This window comes from Colossoma macropomum, unplaced genomic scaffold (assembly GCF_904425465.1).
Source record: "Colossoma macropomum unplaced genomic scaffold, Colossoma_macropomum, whole genome shotgun sequence".
In the NCBI taxonomy this organism is placed as follows: Eukaryota; Metazoa; Chordata; class Actinopteri; order Characiformes; family Serrasalmidae; genus Colossoma; species Colossoma macropomum.
In genome coordinates this window covers 31,226,294-31,247,750 of record NW_023494795.1, presented here as the reverse complement: position 1 = coordinate 31,247,750, position 21,457 = coordinate 31,226,294, and the positions used below count along the sequence as shown (strand labels likewise).

General features: G+C 38.1%; 1 protein-coding gene across 1 annotated transcript in view; it reads right to left on the bottom strand.

Annotated features, from left to right (window-relative positions):
• ints9 (integrator complex subunit 9) overlaps positions 1-21,457 on the bottom strand; it is a 34,759-nt gene that overhangs the window by 6,385 nt on the left and 6,917 nt on the right. Inside the window, exons 9-16 of the mRNA XM_036582188.1 lie at positions 19,656-19,767; positions 18,938-19,118; positions 17,572-17,632; positions 15,642-15,813; positions 14,477-14,601; positions 13,159-13,326; positions 11,640-11,738; positions 8,611-8,748 (exon numbers count right to left, since the gene is read on the bottom strand). Of these exons, the coding sequence (XP_036438081.1) occupies positions 8,611-8,748; positions 11,640-11,738; positions 13,159-13,326; positions 14,477-14,601; positions 15,642-15,813; positions 17,572-17,632; positions 18,938-19,118; positions 19,656-19,767 (1,056 nt within the window). The remainder of the gene's footprint in view (positions 1-8,610; positions 8,749-11,639; positions 11,739-13,158; positions 13,327-14,476; positions 14,602-15,641; positions 15,814-17,571; positions 17,633-18,937; positions 19,119-19,655; positions 19,768-21,457) is intronic.

Here is a 21,457-nt window from a genome sequence, read left to right as displayed (position 1 = left end):
AATGTGGAAAATGTATCACTGTGCTTTCAAACACACTATTTTTAAATGGGATGCGCAAGGAAGATGCAGGGCCAGAACACAGGGTCACAAAGTTTAAATGTTTTTAACTTTTGAGCAACAATCCACAGGCAAATCTCAGCATTGCCAACAGAAAAGGAAAGTGCAGACCTACGCCATTAGGAAATATTTGATTAAAAAGCACTTAAGGCTGGAACTTTTTTGAAAAGTTATGCAACCATACAGGCACAGCAACTGTGAATACAGCAGGTTTTGTAGAACATTTCACTGGGCAATATAACTGTACAGATTAAACTACAATTGAACTACAAAACTCCTGACACGTGTGACAGGAAAATGCTTGTAAAAAATATATATTTCACCTTCATTTATATTCAGAGTACATCGAGAGTGACCCTCATTTACAATGTAGCCAAGGTATTTCTGTCATTTACTGTCAGTGAATCATTATCATCATTTACAGTGCCAAATGAAGCAGAAAATGGAGACGGCACAATTCAGTGTTAACTTACATTTTGAATACAAACAGCAGGGAGTGACAAAAACAAACTGACCAAACCGTGAGAGTGATGTCAAACGCAAAACTCGAATTCTAAACTGGTTGGATTGATGTGATACTTTAGATACATTGTTTTGGAGTCCAGCCTGTCACTAGCACAAACAAGGTTACACTGTTTTGAATGTTTTCCCGCACTGTGGTGAAAAACTGCAAGCTGCTGATCTGGCACCAGAATGCTGTGACCCAAAATACATCTAATCTTTTTCCCCGTCTATTCTTTCATCTGCTTTGATCTCTTAAAATCCCATTTATGCCATCACTTAAACAGACCCAATCACATTCATCTTGCTGGGATGTAAACATAGGATTGTGAAAGACACCAACTGAGGGAAATGATTGTAGTCAGTTACATGTTTGCTGAAATAATTGCGAACAGGTGATTATGTAATAATTGTGACAGGTCTATGGTTGACAATAAAACAAACTGAAAAAAGATGGAACTGTAGACTCTAACCTGTCAAAGTGACAACAAGTTAACACGTCCTCTACAGAGAACACACTTTTTAATACACAATTACTGTTTATTTGCGGAATCTAACATATTCTGGAAAAAAATAAAAGTATGTAAGTACGTATTATATTTCATGCCATATACACATATATACACACACACACACACACATATATATATATATATATATATATATATATATACATATATATATACAAGCTATTCTCCTCAACAGTCGGAGTTTTTGAGTCAACAGTGCAGTTTTTCTTCACTGTGCACCGATTCACACCCATCATGGCCATCATAGATTTAACATGCTATACCGACGAGAGCCGACGAGAGCCGACAAGAGCTGACGAGAGCAGCCGAGAGCCGACTCTAATCTGTCGGCACTGAATGAAAGCTGAAACTAAGTATAATTAATTACGTTTTTGTGGTGTAGTCAGGGTAAATTCAGTATTGGAACAGAAGTCAGATCTCTGGTATTGTGTGTGTGGGAGAAGAAGCGGAGCTGCAGTGGGATCTGAACGTTACGGCTCTCCTCCCCCCTGGGCCTCTGCGGTTCTTTGAAGTGAAGCAGAGGAGGTGGAGCACACGCAGATTCATTAAACAAGACCAGAGAGAGAGAGAACAGGAGGAGGGAAGCTGTAAGAAACGCTGTGCGCTGCGAGAGAACCCTGCTTATTGTTTCTGATGTGCAGCATTAATGAGGGCTAGAAATGCTGGCTGCCTCCAAACCTGTGCTAAATATGGGCCTCACTCCAAACTCGTTATTATGCCTGGCTGGGAAACACAGCAGTATCTGACACTTTTAGGTATGTTTAATTGATTTCAAATGCAAAACACATTCTGTGCATGTTTCTTCAGTCACTGACTCGCCCTAAAAAAGAACAGGCGCAAACATTTGACTGGGAGAGTGTGTGTTACTTAAAGAGAAAGAGACAAATCTAATTTACACAATTTTCCCCCTTAACCCAGCTGCAGTCGATCAGCCAAGACATGTCTGGTGGCCAAAGTTTGCTTCTTTAGTTTTACACTGGAGCTGCGAGGCTCAACGAGGAGGAACTAGAACCAACTAAGGGCTTCTGACAATAGTCTTTCGTCAGCTCACCATCACCTCTCGTCTCTTGTGAAAATCTGCACAATCCGAACTCCCCAAAAACAAAAAATATCCACAATGACAAAACACGTCATTTGACTGGGGGTGTTCAAACTTTTGCATATGATTGAGTGTCTTATGCTTTATGTTAGTGTGTTATCAGAGCATCTTCAGAGCTCATGTGGGTCTGTATTTATTCATAACAATATTAAATATTTTCTCTTTGGATGAACAATATTCAAATATAACTTGTTTAAAAGTTCAGGCATATGAATACCAGCTGGACATTACATTACATATATATCTCTATCTCTCTACATATTGCACATTGCACTGTCACTTTGTTTATACATCCATAAATATTTCATACTGCACAACTGTTAACATAGGTTATCATTTACAGCACATGGTCACTCGGTTCATTCACTGGAGGGGGCATGCACCACTGCATTGTCAACTGCATAGTGTTTATGCGATTTTACTACTTTTTTATTTTTTATTGTTGTTGTTTTATTTTATTATTGATCTTTACTTTCTATTTATGTATGTGTAAATAGCCTACAGCAATACTTTTGCTCTTGTTTTGCTCTTTACTGTACAATGTACTGCTGCAATAGCAATGTAATAATAATAACTACAATATTAATCTAGGATTAATAAAGTGATCTGTCTGTCTATCTATAATAAAAGTAGTTAAAATGTCATTAACTACTACTTTCACTGGCAATAAATCAGGCTGTTCTCTGGACAGTGCAGTTTTCTTGCTTTGCTCTCTTTCGTTGTGAGAATGTACAACACATTGTAAATACTACACTCTTAAAAAGATGGTTCTGAGGGTTCTTTAATAAAGAAAATGATTCTAAAAACCATGAACACTCAAAGAAACCTTTGCACGATTAAAGGGTTCTTTGCACGATGAATGGGTTCTTCAGATTGATGGAGAACATGCTGTATATGGTTCTAAATAGAACCTTTCTGAAGTGGGTCTTCTATATAGCATAGTTATGATGTCAAGCTTCTATCAAGAGAAGTACTCTTTTTGATGCTATATGCTATAAAGGGTTCTATTTAGAACCATATACAGCACATTCTCCCTCAGTCTGAAAAACCCTTTCATAATGCAAAGAATCCTTTAATCATGCAAAGGTGTTCATGGTTCTATAGAGAATCATTTTCTTTACTAAAGAACCCTTCAAGAACCATCTTTTTTAAGAGTAGGTACAGAACCAAAAAGGGTTCCACTGTAGTCACAAGCCAAAGAACCCTTTTGCTAAGAGTGTACAGCAGACGGCCGACACGCTCGTACTTAACACGTCTGCTCAAAAACACTCGCCTTAGCAGGAGCTGCAGTTTATAAAACTGCAACATGCAAAGTAAAGAATAAAATGATTGAATGTCTTATAAGCTTCAAATGTGAGAATGTGCAAGTACACGTTAGCTCAGTGCTAGGCGGGTTATGAAACTACTTAAAATGGAATATCTGTACATTAAACTGTGAAATAAATAGAAGGTTGCAATTATTGAAACTGACTGCAGTCATTTTGTACAGATTTCAGTCACACTCTTCCACATCAAGCAAACTGTTAATTGTAAATGTAGACAAAATGTAAATAGAAGAAAGCAGTAAAGGCATTTATTGAGACACATCTTGGGAATTCTAACTTGCTGCTCTAACATGTTTAGAGGGCAGTGCTGAGTAATGTTTATGTTTATGCTATGTAACTAAGTCTAATGTTTTTAGCATGACAGCTATAACTGGGAATATGATGTTCAAAAAGTCTGAATTAAAAAATTCAGACATTAGAAGTAAAAAGTAGTTAAACGTAGTTAAAAAAGTAGTTAAAATGCCCATCTGTAGTGATGCTGCACTGGTTTTGAAATATCCAGCAGTTCTGCTCTTAACAATGGAGTTTTCTTGCTTTACTACCTTTCATTGTGAGCTGATTCACAACTATCACAGGCAAAGCAAATTCAACGTCAACCAGCCAAAACAGCGCTGACTAGAGCTGACTAGAGCCCATGTGTCAAACACTTGCCCACATAGTTCTCTCCAGCCCGCAGAAGTATTTTAGTTTACTACTAATGTTACCTCGTTTCACAATGCACTGCACTACAGTCCCCAGCATGCACTGTAACGTACGCTCTAACTCTCCTACCCAAACAACAATCTATGGGACGGCAGTAATACCTCAGTTCCACACCAGTCATAGCACAACTAGCTACATTTCAGCTGCAGTTCAACCAATATAAACACCTAACGTCAGCTCAGCAGCTCAGAAACTGAGCCCAAGTCTTAATAAACTTGCAGCAAAAAAAGGATGCCAGGTGTCTAGTTCAAGCAAATAGGTAGATATAAAAGACTGAGCTCCTGGGTACATTTAAAGTTTAAATATTTCAAGTATTCATGTAATATTTCAAGGTCTACTAAAAGTGCTTACATTTTACTGTTGAAGTTGGTGCGTATTTCGAATAAACAATGGTCAGTTTGGTTTACAGCAACATGTTACTTAAAAATTAAATGATACATGGTCATTCTCTGGCCCACGGATTTTTTAAAATGGCCCTTTTAGTGGTCGAGTTTGACACCCCTGGTCTAGAGCCAATGTTGCAGGACACACCACACAAACCAACACTCATCAACTGTCTGACAGAGACTGGTGTGTTTCAGGGCCCTAAATGGCTAGTATAAGGGTACTGAAACCAAAGAGCATCACATAAACTGCACATTTAAATCATCATTCACTGACCTCAAACTGGGTGATGTTCAGTATCTCTAATAGACTTGATAAGTGGTTTCTGACTCTGTGTGACTCAGTGTTACCCATAACATGGATTAAAGTATGTTGGTTTTTAGTACTCAACATCCTAATGCATGGATTTTGTCAATTTTATAGATAACAGTATGCATAAACCACATGAACAAGTTTGAGGCAATTGTGTGATGATACAGGCATGCAGCTTGCACAATGCTAACTGATGCTAATAAGCTACATTAGATAGCTCCATAGCTCCGGTATTAAAACGAAGCTCACTTGATTTCTGGCCGAATGACTCCATTAAGAGTGGAGGATTAGGGCTGGAGCTGAACGCTGCAGGCAGAGGTGTGATGTTCTAACCACTGCATTATGACAGAAACCACCTCAAAAACAGCCTCGTTGACTAAAGCTAGAACCCCACACTGCTCACAGAGTGTTCTTCTCATAGGAAGTAAAGGTATGATGCTACAAACACTAAAAACATACAGCACCTCTTGAGGTACAAGCTAATTAAAAGTGTGTGGATTCCTCTTGAGCCGGGCGCAGGGCAGAACAGGAGACACGCTGCCTCCCCCAAAAATCACCCGAGAAAACACAACAGCTTTCGGCTTCCAGTTTAATTAGTGTGTGATCGATACGCTATCTGACTGTGGACGACTGCCAGGATTAGAGGGGGAGAGAGGGAGAGAGAGAACTGCACGACAGAGAGGGAGATTGAGAGAGAGAGAGAGAGAGAGAGAGAGAGAGAGAGAGAGAGAGAGAGAGAGAGAGAAAGAGAGAGAAAACAAGGAGAGTCAAAGAAAAAGGGAAGAGAGGGGAGAGAGAGAGAGAAAGAGAACAGCGCGATAGAGGGACAGAAAGAGAAAGAGAGACAGAGAGAGCAGTGTGACAGAGAGAAAGAGAGCGAGAGAGACAGAAAAGAGAGAAAGCGAGTCAAAAAGGACTAAAGAAAATGAGACAAAATTAGGAGTGCAAGTAAGAGAGAGAGAAAAAGACAAACAAAGAGCGAGAGAGCAGTACACAGAAAAAGATAAAAAGAGAGATTATGTATGATGATAATGAGAGAGAGAGAGAGAGAGAGAGAGAGAGAGAGAGAGAAAGAGAGAAAGAGAGAGACATTAAGAGAGTTTTGCTCTAGTTCCTGTCGTCCTGATGGGCCTGAGCTCTGCATTAGGACAGGGGTCTGTAACGCACTCCTGAGTGAACATGTCACATCTCAAAAGCTCCTCTCTCAGTAAACTACAACACTGAGGGAGTAAGAGGGGGGAGGGGGAGGGGGGCGTGATAACAACAGATCAGAGGAGAATGAAACAGTTTGATTTTGCCTGGAAAACTGCTCCGAAGGACTTTAAGCAGGATTTTCCACTGAGAGATGAGCTGCGCGGTATTACACAGATCTTTGAGTTAAAGCAATGGTTTGGTGAAAAATCTAATTTGCACCATTTTCCACTTAGCCCAGATGCAGCTAATCAGCCAAGACATGTCTGGTGTCCAAATTTTGCTTTCTTTAGTTTTAAACTGGAGCTGCGTAGCTAATGTTGCTAACACTGGAAGTCAATAGTCATGCAAATCTTCTCTGTAAATACATCCCAAAAAATAGTCTCAACCCACTCAAATCGCATCCAGGTCTACATTAAGGTTGTGCAGATTTGTCAGTGTGGTTTAGGACACAGTATGACTTAAAATGAGCAAAACCTCACATTGATGCATTTTTACACCACATACACCAAATAAACTTGAATATATGACGCATAGAGCACCATTTACGTGACGTTCTCCAGACTGATCTACGTGATACGTTGCTGCCAGACTGCTCCTGACCTACAGCGTCCTCCAGAGCCTCTAATTAAGCCTGTAGGACATGGATGAAATGTCTTATTGCAATTATACTGCTGCAGACTACGACTCAGCGAGTCAATAGCCCTGCGCAATTTAATCATATATTAATCAAACTCATGACCTTTGCCTGTGCAGTAAGGTGATATTGAAAGGTTGCAATTAAAGAGTTTGATTTATAGTACGCCCTCCATCTCATTACCCAGAATTTACTAGTTTCACACAGAACTATTCACTAGGAAACAAGGGCTCCACTCTTTTGTTCTGCACTGCACTTCCCTGCTGTAACACACCTGATTCATCTCACCAAGGTACGATAATTATTTTGTATCAGAGAGAATTAAAGAGGAAAAAGAGAGACAAAAACATAAGCCCTACTTGAGCTGGGTTAGTTTTACTGAAGGATGTTGTAATATTACAAGTGGGATTTGTTCATCGACTGAGTTTGGGTTTAAGCGTCTCTGTAACTTCGCAAAATTTCAACAGACAGCCTTAAAAGGTCATAGCACAGATTAGGGGTCGGCAACACACGGCTCAGGAGTTGCATGCAGTTCTTTTACTGCCCTGATGCAGCTCCACAGCAAAATCTGATGTAAGGTAAAATGAAAATAATCCTCCTTTGCAGTAAAAAAAAGCTCTGCTGGTCGTTCTAACACAGTTTAACAATAAAATGTCTTAAATGCTGGAGATAATGTATAACTGCTGATTCATCCTTTAACCCTGAAAGGTCAGTGTGCAGACTGCTGGTCACAATAGCAACACAGACAACAATCTCGCCTAGCTAGTGGCTAACGAAAAGACAAAGAGAGAGATTTAAGACGAACATCAATAATTGAAAGACGATCAGACTTATTTACGTTCATAATCACTCCAGATGGTTTGATGATGCATGGACAGAAAATGTTGTGGCTCCCAATGTGGCTTGATTTTTATTGAAAGGACAAATTGGCTCTTCTTAACATTTGGGTTGCCGACCTCTGGCATAGATGTTCATGTCAGTTTCCCCACAAGACACATTCAATAACAATAACAGCACTGCATGTTGTATGTGTGTGTGTGTGCACAAACTAAACACAGAGCAATAGGCATGGCTTACAGCTATACTACACTGCAAAAAATGGTATCCTGTCAAGTAAAATTATCCTAAATGTAGTCAATAAATCTAATATTTCTCCTGTTTAGATTGTTCTAAATTGAAATTAAGAATATATAGCGTATTTCTAGACATGTTTTACTTGTTTTAAGTAATTTTATTAAGTAAAATTATCTCACTACAGTGGCAGATAATTTTACTTAATAAAATTACTTAAAACGATTGAAAAGTGTCTAGAAATAAGCTAGATAATATTTTAATAAGGACACAACCATCTCAAATGGGAAATATTAGATAGATATATCAACCAGATTTAAGATCATTTCACTTGATGCTGCCATTTTTTGCAGTGTGTGCACCGTTTTGGGGATTTGGAGACCTCTCTGGCAGAAATGTGTAATTGCACGCAATGTGCGAAAGACCACTTTGTGTGCACTTTGCTCACCTTCCATGACTGGATGAGTCTGAAGATTGTGAGCGCATTAAAAAAAGTATTTAAAGAGAACCTATTCCAAACTTGACAAAGGACATGAGAGTGAATTATCTACTATTGTCATGATATTTTCTGATAAAGTGGCCAGTTCCAGCACCACACACACATCACAGATGTGCTGAGAAATGACCACCACTCAAATAATATCTAGACAACAGCAGTTCTGTGGTCAGAAACTGACCAATGATGAATGGGGTGGAGGGGGCTGATAAACTGTACAACAGATGGACCACAGTCTGCAACTGTACAATAAGGGGAAGTACAAGGTAAGTGTACCTAATAAACTGGGAACTTGAAGAACGTACCTTGTGCAGTGAGGCCAGGAAAGCCTCCAGTGGAATGGATCCACTCAGCAGGGGCTTCGGGCTCAGCAGCTCTGGAACCTCCTCCATCAGCCTCTTTCTCTTCTTACTGGGGGGCACCGGAGTAGGTTTGGGTACTGGCTACACACACACACACACACACACACACACACACACACACACACACACTTCCTTTTATACACTGTTAGGACCTGGAGTCTTAAGTCACATATGTATTACACAGTACTGGGCAAAAGGACACCACCCTTAATGTAGTAATTTCCTGTCAAAACGACCATTAAGTCCAAATTGTTCATTTTTCAGCATATGGAAAAAAGAAAACACATTTAAAATAAAATTACACAGAAGCCTCAACAACTAAATCTATTTTTTTTCAGTATTCAGTGTGTCACTCTTTTCCTTTATTACAGCTTCCATTCTTTTCAGGAGACTCACTTTCAGTTTCTCAAAGAAATCTGCAGACACACCTCCAAAGTTCAGTCTTAGAAGCTGGTTGATCATTTTCTGAAGTAATCAAACACACTCAGTGATGCTGAGGTCTGGACTCTGGGGTGGTCAGTCCATTGTTCAGCTTCTTTGTTTGATGTGTCCGTCTCCTTTTCTCAGTGAGGATTCTTGACAGCTACACATCCTTTCAGACCCACAGCGCTGAGTTGTCTTCTCACAGTGGAAGGATGGACAGAAACACCTGTGGATGTTTTCAGATCTGAAGCAGCTTGATTTTCTCCTCTCTCTCAAAGATGAAAGCTTTAAGTGCTGTTTATCTGATGGGGATGATTCTGGTGGTCTACCAGATCTTGAGTCCTGTTTTTTTTCACTTATTTTTATTTGACTTTCTCCCACTTAATGCAAGTGGTTTATATTATGTCTCTTCAAATATCTCAATAAAATGAATAACTCATCCTTAACAGTCGTTTTCACTGGAAATTAAATAATGGTCCCTGACCTTTACACAGTGTATGTAAGTACCTAAAAAAGCACTTTACAGAGTTTGGGCTATTTTGTTGGTGCTGACATTGTAGGCTACTCCTGTAGGTCACATACTCACTCACACACACACACTTTGCAATTAAAGTTTCAGTTTTCAGACTGTCTGTCTGAGGCTTTATAGCTGAAACATAAGACGATGACCACAACAAACCCACAGTAATAACCTGATCATTATCCCTCATTTTGTACCACTTTCTCAGAAAATGAAAGTGTAGAAACTCAAATACAACACTCAATGCCACCTTAGATACTTAATAATTAAACAATGACATCTATTCAGCACTTTAGTGGGAGCTTTAATTTCATTAAAAACCAGCGCATTAATGATAGCCAAAAGGTATATGATTCAAATCCTCCATTCAATATTACCTCCATAAATTATTCTGTATAAACACCTGCGCTGAGTGATCAACCATTAGCATTCCAGGACAAGCTCTTATTTGCCAAAGATTAAAAATAAATCACATAAAATAAAACAATAAACCAAAAGCAGAACAAATAAAGACAGCTTGGTCAGACAGCTGAACCATCCTTTGCTGTGCAGTACATAAGACATAATACAACATAACGAGGCCCTAAAATACCCAATAGAACTCATTTTAATTACTTTGAGTTAAGAAACTGATACACGAGCTGTGATCTGACAGAAAGAGAAAAGCCTGCAGGTCGGGTGTGAACTGACTTATCAACATTTTTTGCATGATTAACCCATTAACATGTAAAGAAAGTCATTCAGAATAGTTTGGTGTGAAATGCTAGAGAATGCTTTGATGCTTCTTTTTCAGAGAAACCTGACGGGTTAGAATCATTCACAGTGGTGTTGAACCAGATGCGCCTTTAAGGCTGGCTTTAAATGGTGAAACTTTCATGCACCTTTAGTTGCTTGAAACCTACATGAAACTGAATTGCATTGAAGTTGGATAATGTAAAGCATTGTGCAACTCACTTGAAACTCCAATCAAAATGGCACTAATGCAACACGTGATCACATCGAACAATCTACTTTAAAATTTCACCGGAACAATGGACAAGAAAATAAAACAAGACAGTTTATTACGTTGCTATTTTCTCATTTGGTCAGTTATCTGTACCATGAAATAAACACTTTTCTCAAAGCTCACATTTCTGTAACCAGCTGTGTTAACTAGCCAGCTAACAGTGACAGCAGTTTAAACGGCTGCTTGTGCTGGCGTTTATTCTTCTACGAGGCTAGATTAATTTTCTCTTCTTCTAATTTTACACAAAGCTCAGATTTATTTGGAAAGCCAAAGGATGAAAATTAGTACAGAAGGGGAGACACTCCTCAATGAACTTAGTGTTTCTAAAACAGAATAAGCAAGACATCAAGTAGGCTGTACCCACAACGGCTTCTTAAACGTCAATTTTGGATGGCTTAACATAAAAACACACATATATACTCAAGAACTAGATAGATAGACAAGACAGGCATACTGACATAGAAGAAAAAAAGATTGGGAATGACAGCTTTCAAAAATTAATATTTACAGATGCAGATATTTAAATTACACCAAACAGATGATGCGCTGCATGCAACTTTTCTTTTGAATTACTCTGTGTGACTGTCAAGTTGCACGGAAACGATGCTGCATGCAGCTAACAACAAGTTGCATGAAAGTTTCACCATGTAAAACCAGCATAAAAGCTACCTCACAGAACTATCTACAAAGCCTCTAAAAGGAAAGTTATTGCATGAAATGGTTATAAATATGCTGCCTAGTGCATGAGACATTGTTTTATGATAGTTTTGTGAAGGTTTTGGCCTAAAACAAGATTTTTAAAATCCATTCATGGTGGAGCAGTACACGCAAAGAGCTGTAAGCTTTCTTTGCAATTAACCATTTCACATCAAACTACTCCGAATGATACTGTTTACATCTCAACCGCTGAGTTTTACAGAAATTTTGAAAAATATTTCCCTTTAAGGAAGGGAAATCTTTTTTTTTTTAAAGAAATGCTTTTTTCTGTTAATGCAAAGATTTTAATCACTGTTGGACACAAACCTGGAGAACATGCTTGTTGTCCTTGGACTGCAAAATTGCTGACACGGTTGCCACGGAGATGCCAGGTTTAATCTCAGAGGGCACCAGAGCTTTGGCAAGCTGTAATGAGAGAGAAAGAGAGAGAGTGTGTGTTTAGATACTAGCACTTGCTCATGATTCATGATTCTTCACTCCTACACTGCTTTATTAAAGAAATCAGATCTTATCACAGCTTATCTCACTTATGTCAAATTGCTTTTAGAATTTTATACTTTCCTCAGATTGATAGCATTGCATGAATAAGCCTGAGTTTAATTACAGCCAGATCCGATCTCAGTTGTGCCACGTGCTGCTCTGGGCTTGGGCAGTGCAACTAGACGCATTCTTCTTTATGAAGCGTCACACTGAGGCAAACTGACATTAATTGATAGTCAATTATTAATTAAATAGTTGGAAAGCAAGCTGAGAGACTAGATTTGTGGCATCACACTGATTCAGAGAGAGGTTTATTAGTAGTTAATTAATGAAGACTTGTGATGCAGTATTCTTCCACGAGACGAATTTGTTAAACATAGATCTGAATAAAAAGCACATTTTAAATCCACATTTTGTGACAGTAATATATGCAAAATGTAGCTTCTTTGGAGGAATATTTCAGGAATAGTTTACCCACTTTCTCTTCTTACCCCAAATGTAGTCCATAAGCCAAGTTTGGTGTCTTAAGTTTGCTTCTTTAGTTTTACACTGGAGCTACAAGGCTAATGTGGCTAATGAATAATGGACTCTTATACCTTAATGGCTAAATTAGCACTTCTGCCTCAAACCCCTTTGAGCTGTTAAATAATCTCTAATAGACTTGTTGATATGGTTTCTGACACTGTATAAAAGTTATTAACAATTTCAACACAAATGAAAAAATCTAATTTGAAAGCCATCACACTGTACCGATTTGAATTTTGAGTTCTATGTATCGTTACACTGCTAACTGGTATTCATCAAAAAAAGGACAAAATTCTGGTATCAACTTTGATTCCAATCTTATTTTCACAGATGCTCGCTCTAGATGCTCTGGCTGCTCAAATCAGATTTCGAAGTGTCTTTTGCATCCCTTGCAACACGGAAAACAATGATTATGTCGTTACCATAGCAAGCCACACATATATTCTAGTGATGGCCGGACACACAAATCCGATCTGATCAGTTGCAAATAACAGTTCGGAGAGTCATCTCAAAAGATCTGACCTGAGAAACAAATCCAATTTGCCTGCAGTCTGAACATAGGGCCACATTTTTGGAATGTGTTGCAGGTGTGAATTTCAGAATGATTGTATATTTATGCTGATAATGGAAAACATAAAATATTTTGTTTTTGTATTGTTTTGTTAAAATACAGGACAAGCAAAATTTACAAATTATTACTTTCTATTTGTTTTTCATTTCACATCCTGTCTCAACTTTTTTGGAACTAGTTTGTAAACTCAGTAACATTCTCCAGCTGTGCATGCCCAAACACACTGCCACCCTTATTGTCCTGCTTTACCTCAGGCTGCAGCTGTATGCGTTCATATCTGCGGCGGAAGGGCAGTCCCAGCACTGAACAGCGGCGGTACGCCATGGGGGGTGGCTGCAGCTCAAGCATTAGATCAGACCGGTGAGACTGAGCCGGGGGAGGCTGAGTGTACTGCTCAGGACACACCACATGGAGAGGCTGAAACATATGCATATAGAAAAAAATCACATATGGATACGTATACATAAATACATACAAACCTTTTTGTTTTTTTTCTTTACATAATTTGAAAACACCAACTGCTGCTTTTGCTGTACTAAAATTTGATAATGAAACGACTAACAGATACAGTCCAAAATTACTTATACTTACTTATAAGTAATTTTGGACTATTTCTGTTGATTGTTTCATCATAAAAAATTCTTAACTTTCAGTGTAAGTAAATGTAATAAAATACACAGAAAACTTAGACTTTTTCTCCTGAAAAGTCTGCATGTTTTGCTGATTTTCTATGTGAAATTAAGTTCACACATTTTCTACAGGGAACAAACTTAATTGTGACATTTTATGGTCATTTTAGTGCACAATTTCTGTTTATTTGTTAAGTTTAAAGTATTGGAAAAAACTAAAACATAAATTATAAAAATGTGCCACACATCTTGCAAAGGCCACGTTTCATTTATTGATTTAATTTTTCTCCCTATATGCATTAATATGTGCAGAAGTGTGTTCTCTGTAGAGGATGTGTTTACTTATTTTCACTCAGAAAACCAACAAAATGTCATTTGACCAGGGGCACCCCAACTTTTGTAAACGACCATATATAAAACAGAGAGCGGTTATAGAAGTCAAGAGAGAGGTTACAATGGACTGAATCTCTGACCTCCCAACAACTTGATTCAATTACAGTTCTTTAACAAAGGATTCACTCAAATCACCAAATCTCAAATTTTACCATGATGCAATTCAATTTGATTACACTGGTATGATTCTGGATTATGTTTAAAAATACGCTAATTACAAAAATGTAATTGGAGGAACTATTTACATGTTAATGGAATATAGACAATACAGCAAGCTTTTTGTGATTTTTTTTTGTATGTAAAACACAGAAAAATATGTATGAAATATGAAAGTACTTCAATAAAAAATACTATAATCAATTCTAACATTCTAAAATCAGTGCAGCTCAATCGCCACCTCTGATGCATTTTTACATGCTTAAATTATAACTGTCAGTGGAATAATGGATATGCAGTGTTGAGTAACTCGAGGTGACCTTGAGGTGGATTCCTCATGTTCAGTGTCAGAAGCTCAGAGCATATGGCAGAGGGATTAGAGCGTGTACCTGAACCTCCTTCAGAAGTTTGGACACCTGGTGGAAGTTGAGGCGTGTGTCGATGGGGCAGTACACGCATTTCATGGCCAAAGGCTGGTAGGGGGCCAGAGCGTCCAGGTAGGAGAAATCCGGCTCTGCGCAGACCAGCACAAAGATTTCAGCATTATGCAAAGACAAAAAAAAACAAAAAAAAAAACTTAAGTATCCAGACCTTAGATACAAGGACTATATTATGATCTATTTAAACCTAAAACCTTCCAATTTTTTTGTTGAGATATTTAGATTAATCATAAGTTTAATTTTAGAACACACATATATATATATATATACATATATATATATATATATATATATATATATATACATATATATAGAGAGAGAGAGAGAGAGAGAACATGAACTCTCATGCTGTTGAATGTTGAATACATTGTTTTATGAGGGTTTTGAGAAGCATACTTTTAAAACACATTCATGGTCGAGGAGTACATGCAGAATGTTGTAAGGCAAAATAGTCACAAAAGAACATGGATTTTTTTTCCATATTTTCCACTATTTTACCATCATCAACCTTACATATAATAATCAGAAGACACATGTAGGTTCACTGGTGGATTTGGATAGTAAATAAAGTGGCTATATTTGTGTTTGTAGTCATGGTGACCCCTGGTTTCTATCACCACCACTGTAAAGACATCCGAGCCAGTAAGTTTCCTACAGTGAACCATTTCACACCAAACTACTCTGAATGACTTTGTTTACATCTCAACCACTGAATTTTATGCAATCAGTTTGGAAAATGTGGAATTCCCTCTTACATTCCGGATTTTAGATCATGAACATTGCATGGACCAATCAGAGCCAAGCTTCTGACCACACTTTCACAAAGATTAGCCTAAGTGTCTAAACCTGGGTTAACAGAGAAAGATTTTAGAGTTGTGGTTGGTTTTGTGAAGTTAACACTGAGTCAGGAACCCTGTCTACTTTGAACGTTTTATGAGACAGACTTCAGGGTTGGGAACCAGTAATCCATGGGGGTAAATTGTGTAAATTAAAACTATTTGTCTAAACTATAAGAGAATCTACAAGAGAATAAGCAATCTTTCCAGATTTCTGTCATCATTACTGTACTGCAGAACCTGCTGATAAGGTGTGGAGTTAATTGTGTGAACCTGACCGGTAAAGATGATGGTGTTGAGGCTGGATTTGCCCCACAGCTCCATGAAGTGAACCACATCTCCAAAGCGCAGTGACGGATGGCCAGTGAAAACCACACAGGGCTGCCTGAACTCACTGCTGAACTCGCCGTGGACGCTTGGGTAGTGCTTCAGTTTATTGGTCTGGATCAGCTGCGTGTGCGAGAGTGAGTTAATGAGTGAAACAGAAAGAAAATAAAAAGCACACAGACCTCTGAAGTCACATGACATTTTGCTGTTGGTGGCATGCCCATATACAGTGCTGTGAAAAAGTATTTGCCCACTTCCCAATTTCTTGTCCACTCATCAGTTTATGACCTAATGATCGAGCGCAATTGGGTTATACAGCAGGACTCTGACCCAAAACACACAAGCAAGTTCACCTCTGAATGGCTCAAAAGAAACAAAATTAAAGTTTAGGGTTAATTCCATTGAGATGATGTGGCAGGATCTCAAACAGGAAGTTCGTGCATGAACACCCTCCAATATAGCCAAATCACAACAATTCTGCAAAGAAGAGTGGGCTGAAATTTGCGATACAACCTCAAATGTTCTATTGCTTTTATACAACAGTTAAATAAATAAAGTAATAAATTAATAAACTGGGCCATGAATGTGGTATTTAATATGTTTTAATGTTAGCAGTTCCTTCCGCCAAATTATGGCTCCTTAGCAAGCAGCTTGTTGCTATGTCAGAGTAACGAACTCCGCTCACTCGCTGCACAGTATCGACTTTTGAGATACAGACTGAGCCATAAAACTCCTGCAATATCAAGTTTAGCTCAGTTTTGTCAATTTTTGCTAGATCAATATTAATGTTGTTTTGTTCCAGCCAGTTTGTAAAGAATCTTACAGCCCATTTTGTTTGGCGAATGGTATTCGGCTCATTTCTGGCTAATTCCAGGTTGTTTAGGTGTTCTTCTGTCACAGCTGCCGATGAGAATTTAATGTAGTCTCATTTTCAGAGTCTGACCAAATCAGCTGTCGGTCAAATGTGATCTTAAAAGTATCCATTTTCTGTTTGTGAGTAAAGTAAGAAGTAAAAACGTTCAGATGGTTTGAGCTTAGCTTCAAGCTTGCGTGGCCGGAACTAACCGTTGTATAAACAAATGTAAATAAATAAATTATATACATACACACATATATATACACATTCACGTCCCTTCCCCCTCACCCCCAACCCCCTTCACACTACAGCAGGACAACGACCCGAAGCATACTGCCAAAGCAATAAAGGAGTTTTTTTTAAATCCTTTCTTAGGCTGAAGAAAAAGCTTAAGGGGACTAACTCCAGAAAGAGCATCACCGGAGAAGATACTTAACACCTGGTGACGTCTATGAGTTACCTCAAGCAGTCGCTGCATGCAAATCATATGCAACACAAGTACTAAACATGACTAATTCACTGTAAATACCACTGCTATGTCCCAAACATTATAATGACTTGACTCTGGGAGGAGGGTTTATGTATTAAAACATGTTGTAATTTCAACATGGTAAACTAAAAGTTATAAAAATCTATCATCTCTGTACTTTTAAACCTATAAAGTGCACCAATATGGCACGTCTGATAACATAGTTAATGAGTACAGATATAATGCAGGTGGACCTAATAAACTGGCAACTCAGTGTGTGTTATATAGCAAACTTGTAGTAAAATGCAAAATGTAAATTGATTTGTTACTGATATAGGTACTGGCATCAACAAGAAGTTGATTATCGGGTATCGTTATCAGTCCAGAAATTCCACACAGGCATCTCTATTGAAAAAAACACTGTGTTCACAGATAATTGTGTTGCATTATTATTAGTGCTATGATCTCATGGAGACTGCAGCAGCGAGACAATAATGCTGGTTCTAACAACATCCAAAATCAACCTTATTGATCAGATTGGTCGATAATAACTCACCTCAGCGTGTGGGAAAGGAGGCTCAGGGAGGTAAACTTTGGACTGTTTATTCTGACACAACCTTGAGGAAACAAATAAACATTTTTCTGAGTTCACAGTAAAAGTTACTTACTCAACTTACTCAAACTGATAAAAGAAGTAAATGATACTCAGCAATGTAATGTATGAATATGAATCATTTAAATAAAAAATGTTTAAATGCGATACCAATATTGACACCTGGACTTTAATTCAAATTCCTGGATGCTACTTTTCTCAAGATGTTCTTTAAAATTACAAACTAAAATGGGCGTGGCTTAAACCAGAAATTAGAGCAAAGGATTACAGACTAATCAGTAAGCACAGATGTTGATAACATGCACACGGAATGTAATTTAGACAGCAAATCAGCAGTCTAGATTTAAAAATAAGCATGTTTACTGCTAAGAGTGACTACTTAGAGCAGGGGTATCAAACCCAACCACTAAAAGGGCCATATTAAAAAATCTCAACAAATCGGTGGGCCAGCTGTGTTTTCATTTCAATTTTGCCATTTTGCCATGACCCAACGGGCCATTGATTATTCAAAATATGCCAAAACTGCAACAGCAAAATAGACATTGAATGCTTAGTCAAAAATAATTCTAAATGAAAATTAATTGTTTTAGGTAGATTTTAAAACTGCTTATTGGCTTGAAGTAGATACAAGGCATGTTTTCTTTTTGTGTAATCCCTGGCCCACAGATTGTTGCTGGGGGAAGGACGCACACTATGTTAGAGACCGTAGTGCATCTTGGGGTGAAAAGGGCAAATAATAGAAAGTTAAAATAATTTCGCGGGCCGAATAAGATTGTGCCATGGGCCTGTTTTGGCCCGCGGGTCTTGTGTTTGACACATGGGACTTAAACAGTGAAATCTGGTACTGAATAACATAAAATGTTTTGATATATACACACATATATATATATATATATATATATATACATATATATATATATATATATATATATATAAAATTCTTTTTTAAAATAATTATTATTAAATAAATTATCCACCTATCTTGTGTCTACACTCCATTTTACTCTCCACTTACCATATAGGTGCACTTTTCCAGAGCTAATAAATTATCCATAGAAACAGAAGGACTACAGTCTGTAACTGTAGAATAACAAAGTGGACATGATACAATGGACATTGAATGTAGATACAAGACAGGTGGACCTAATGATGTGGCCAGTGAGGGTGTAACAAGGCACATCACAATATATAGCAGTTTAATCACAGTATGGTATTTTGTCTATATCATGCAGCCCCAGTTGTTGACCCCACCCATATCAGGAAAATAACACTGAAGACTGCACTGATAGCTGCATATGAGCCTGCATACCACTCTGCAAATATCTGAGAAAATTCGAGGGAGCTGTTGGCAACGGGGGAGATGAAGTAGAAAGGCGTGGTTCCCAGGTTAGCTGAGTCCATGAACTGGTAGAGACACTCCAGCAGGTCATAGATTACTCCAGAGGAATAACACGGCACCAACACGTTCCCCCCAGCCCGGATTGTCATGGCTGAGAGAAACATAGAGAGAATAAACAGATAAAGACTACAGGTCAGATAAAATTACATAAATTAAATGAAAATGTCAGAATGATATACAAGATTTAAAAATGTTCTGAAACATAAATTTGCACAATTGTCCCGTCACACCAAACATAGTCGATCAACCAAGACACATTCGATGTCTGAAGTTTGCTTGTTTACACAAGTACAGACAAATTACAGACCGAAAGATGGCTACTACCTCTGTTTTTAGCTATGTAAAAGTTTGAACACCTCCAGTCAAATTAAATATTTTGTTGATTTTTGGAGTGAAAATAAGTTAACACACCCTGTTCAGGAGACAAACTTAAATATGACATTTTTCTGCCAATTTCAGTGCACGATTTATACTTATTTTAAGTAAATTTCATACACCAAACATGTCTTGGCTGATCAGTTACATTTGGATTAACTGTGAAAATAATAGTGTAAATATAATATTTGACCAAATCTTCATAAGATATGAAGATATGTACCTTCATAAGGAAAGAAAATTACCAACTGACCCAAGTTGCTGCAGAATTCTCCCAGCATGCCATCTGGGTTGGCAGTGGGGATTTGGGTCAGGCCTGTCAGAATGAGGACGTCACTGTTCTTCAGGGAGCTCTGGTCCATGGGCTGCAGAACAACACAGTAAACTCTAATATCAGAAACAGACAGCCCAGGCATGAGACTACAGCCACGCAAACTGAATTTCAGGCTTTGTTGCAATGTGAAACATGTGTCATAACATAAGTCATAATGAAACACAAGAACAAGCTGCATCCTTTATATTACACGGAGAGGTCCTATACGGCCAGCTGAGTTGCACTGACATTATAGTGAATTAATGACTCAGGGAAAAAGTAAAACTGGTTCAATAAGTAGTTAAGTCCCTATCTGCTTGCTGAGTTTCTTTCTACACAGGAACCTAAGTAGGTCAGGTGCTAGATTCTTATGGTTCCTTTTTTGGAACCTTCTGGTCTAAAACAAAATAAGAAAGCTTAGTAAAAATGCTGTCACCAATGTAAGAGAATGAAATTAATGCTCAATTCCAAAAAAGCAACGTGTAACTAAATGTTAATGACTAAAATTGAACTGCGCAAAAAGTAGATTCCTTTCTTCATATTTTGTGTGTGTGTGGTGTGTGTGTGTATATATATATATACATACATATATATACATACATATACATACACACACACACACACACACACACACACACACACATATTAAGGGGGGCATTAGAAGCCCACCAAGTGCTTATCTGCACAGGCTTTAACTCTGCATTCCCACTTGAAGAACAACTTTTAGCTAAACTACTAGCCTATAAAAATGCCTACACCGTGATGACTATTCTCACTCTCAGTGCTGTGTGCAAAAAGTATAGCCTGTATGCTAAAATGTGTAGCAGTAACACCTACTGTTGCGACAAACCTGTATCTTCATAAGGAACATTTTTATGGAATTAAACATACATTTACTCATTTATGTAGGCCTATGTTAAAAATAAAAATATACATACTTATTCATAGTTACAGCCTTAAAAAAGCTCTTCAGGGAATGCTGGCTGCACCTCACGGAACTCGCTCATGTTTTACAGGCTACAAATGCACCACAAGGGGGCGCCATTCGCACCCAAATAACTTCCAATGCTTCAGAGGAGCAATGCTTCGCGTCAGTGACACAGTGTGTCCTTGTTCAGCCGTCCAGTTCACAAAAATGTGCTTGTTGTTCTGATATCATTTCTTATATCGTCATGATATCCAACAGCTTTACTGAACACGGCATTTTATGTCCATATTGCACAGCCCTAATACATGTAAATGACTACATGGAATTAGTCACTACCCACCTCTGGTAGAAAAGGAAAGCAGTGCACACAAGGGTTGACATGTTTATTGTTGTTTTGGCTAATGGAATCACTGCAGGGCCAGTTTACAGATATGCTCATTTGTACTCTATTACTCCCTACACACTACACACAAGATGGTTCTTCAAAGGTTCTTTGGTAAAGAAAATGGTTCTATATAGAACCATGAACACTCAAAGACACTCAAAAATGTGCTGTACACAAGTTCTACAGAACTTTTTTGAAAAGGGTTCTATTTAGCATCAAAAAGGGTTCCTCTATTGTTACAAGCTTGGCACTGTCACAACAGAGTGAGCCTTTCTGGTGCTATATAGAACCATTTTCCATACTAAAGAACCCTTGAAAAACCATCTTTTTAAGAGTGTAGAGTACACTGGTTTATAACCACTACAGTAACATAACATGGAGTTTGTGCAACGTGACTACAAGTTGCAGTAGGCTGGCATCGTCATTTAC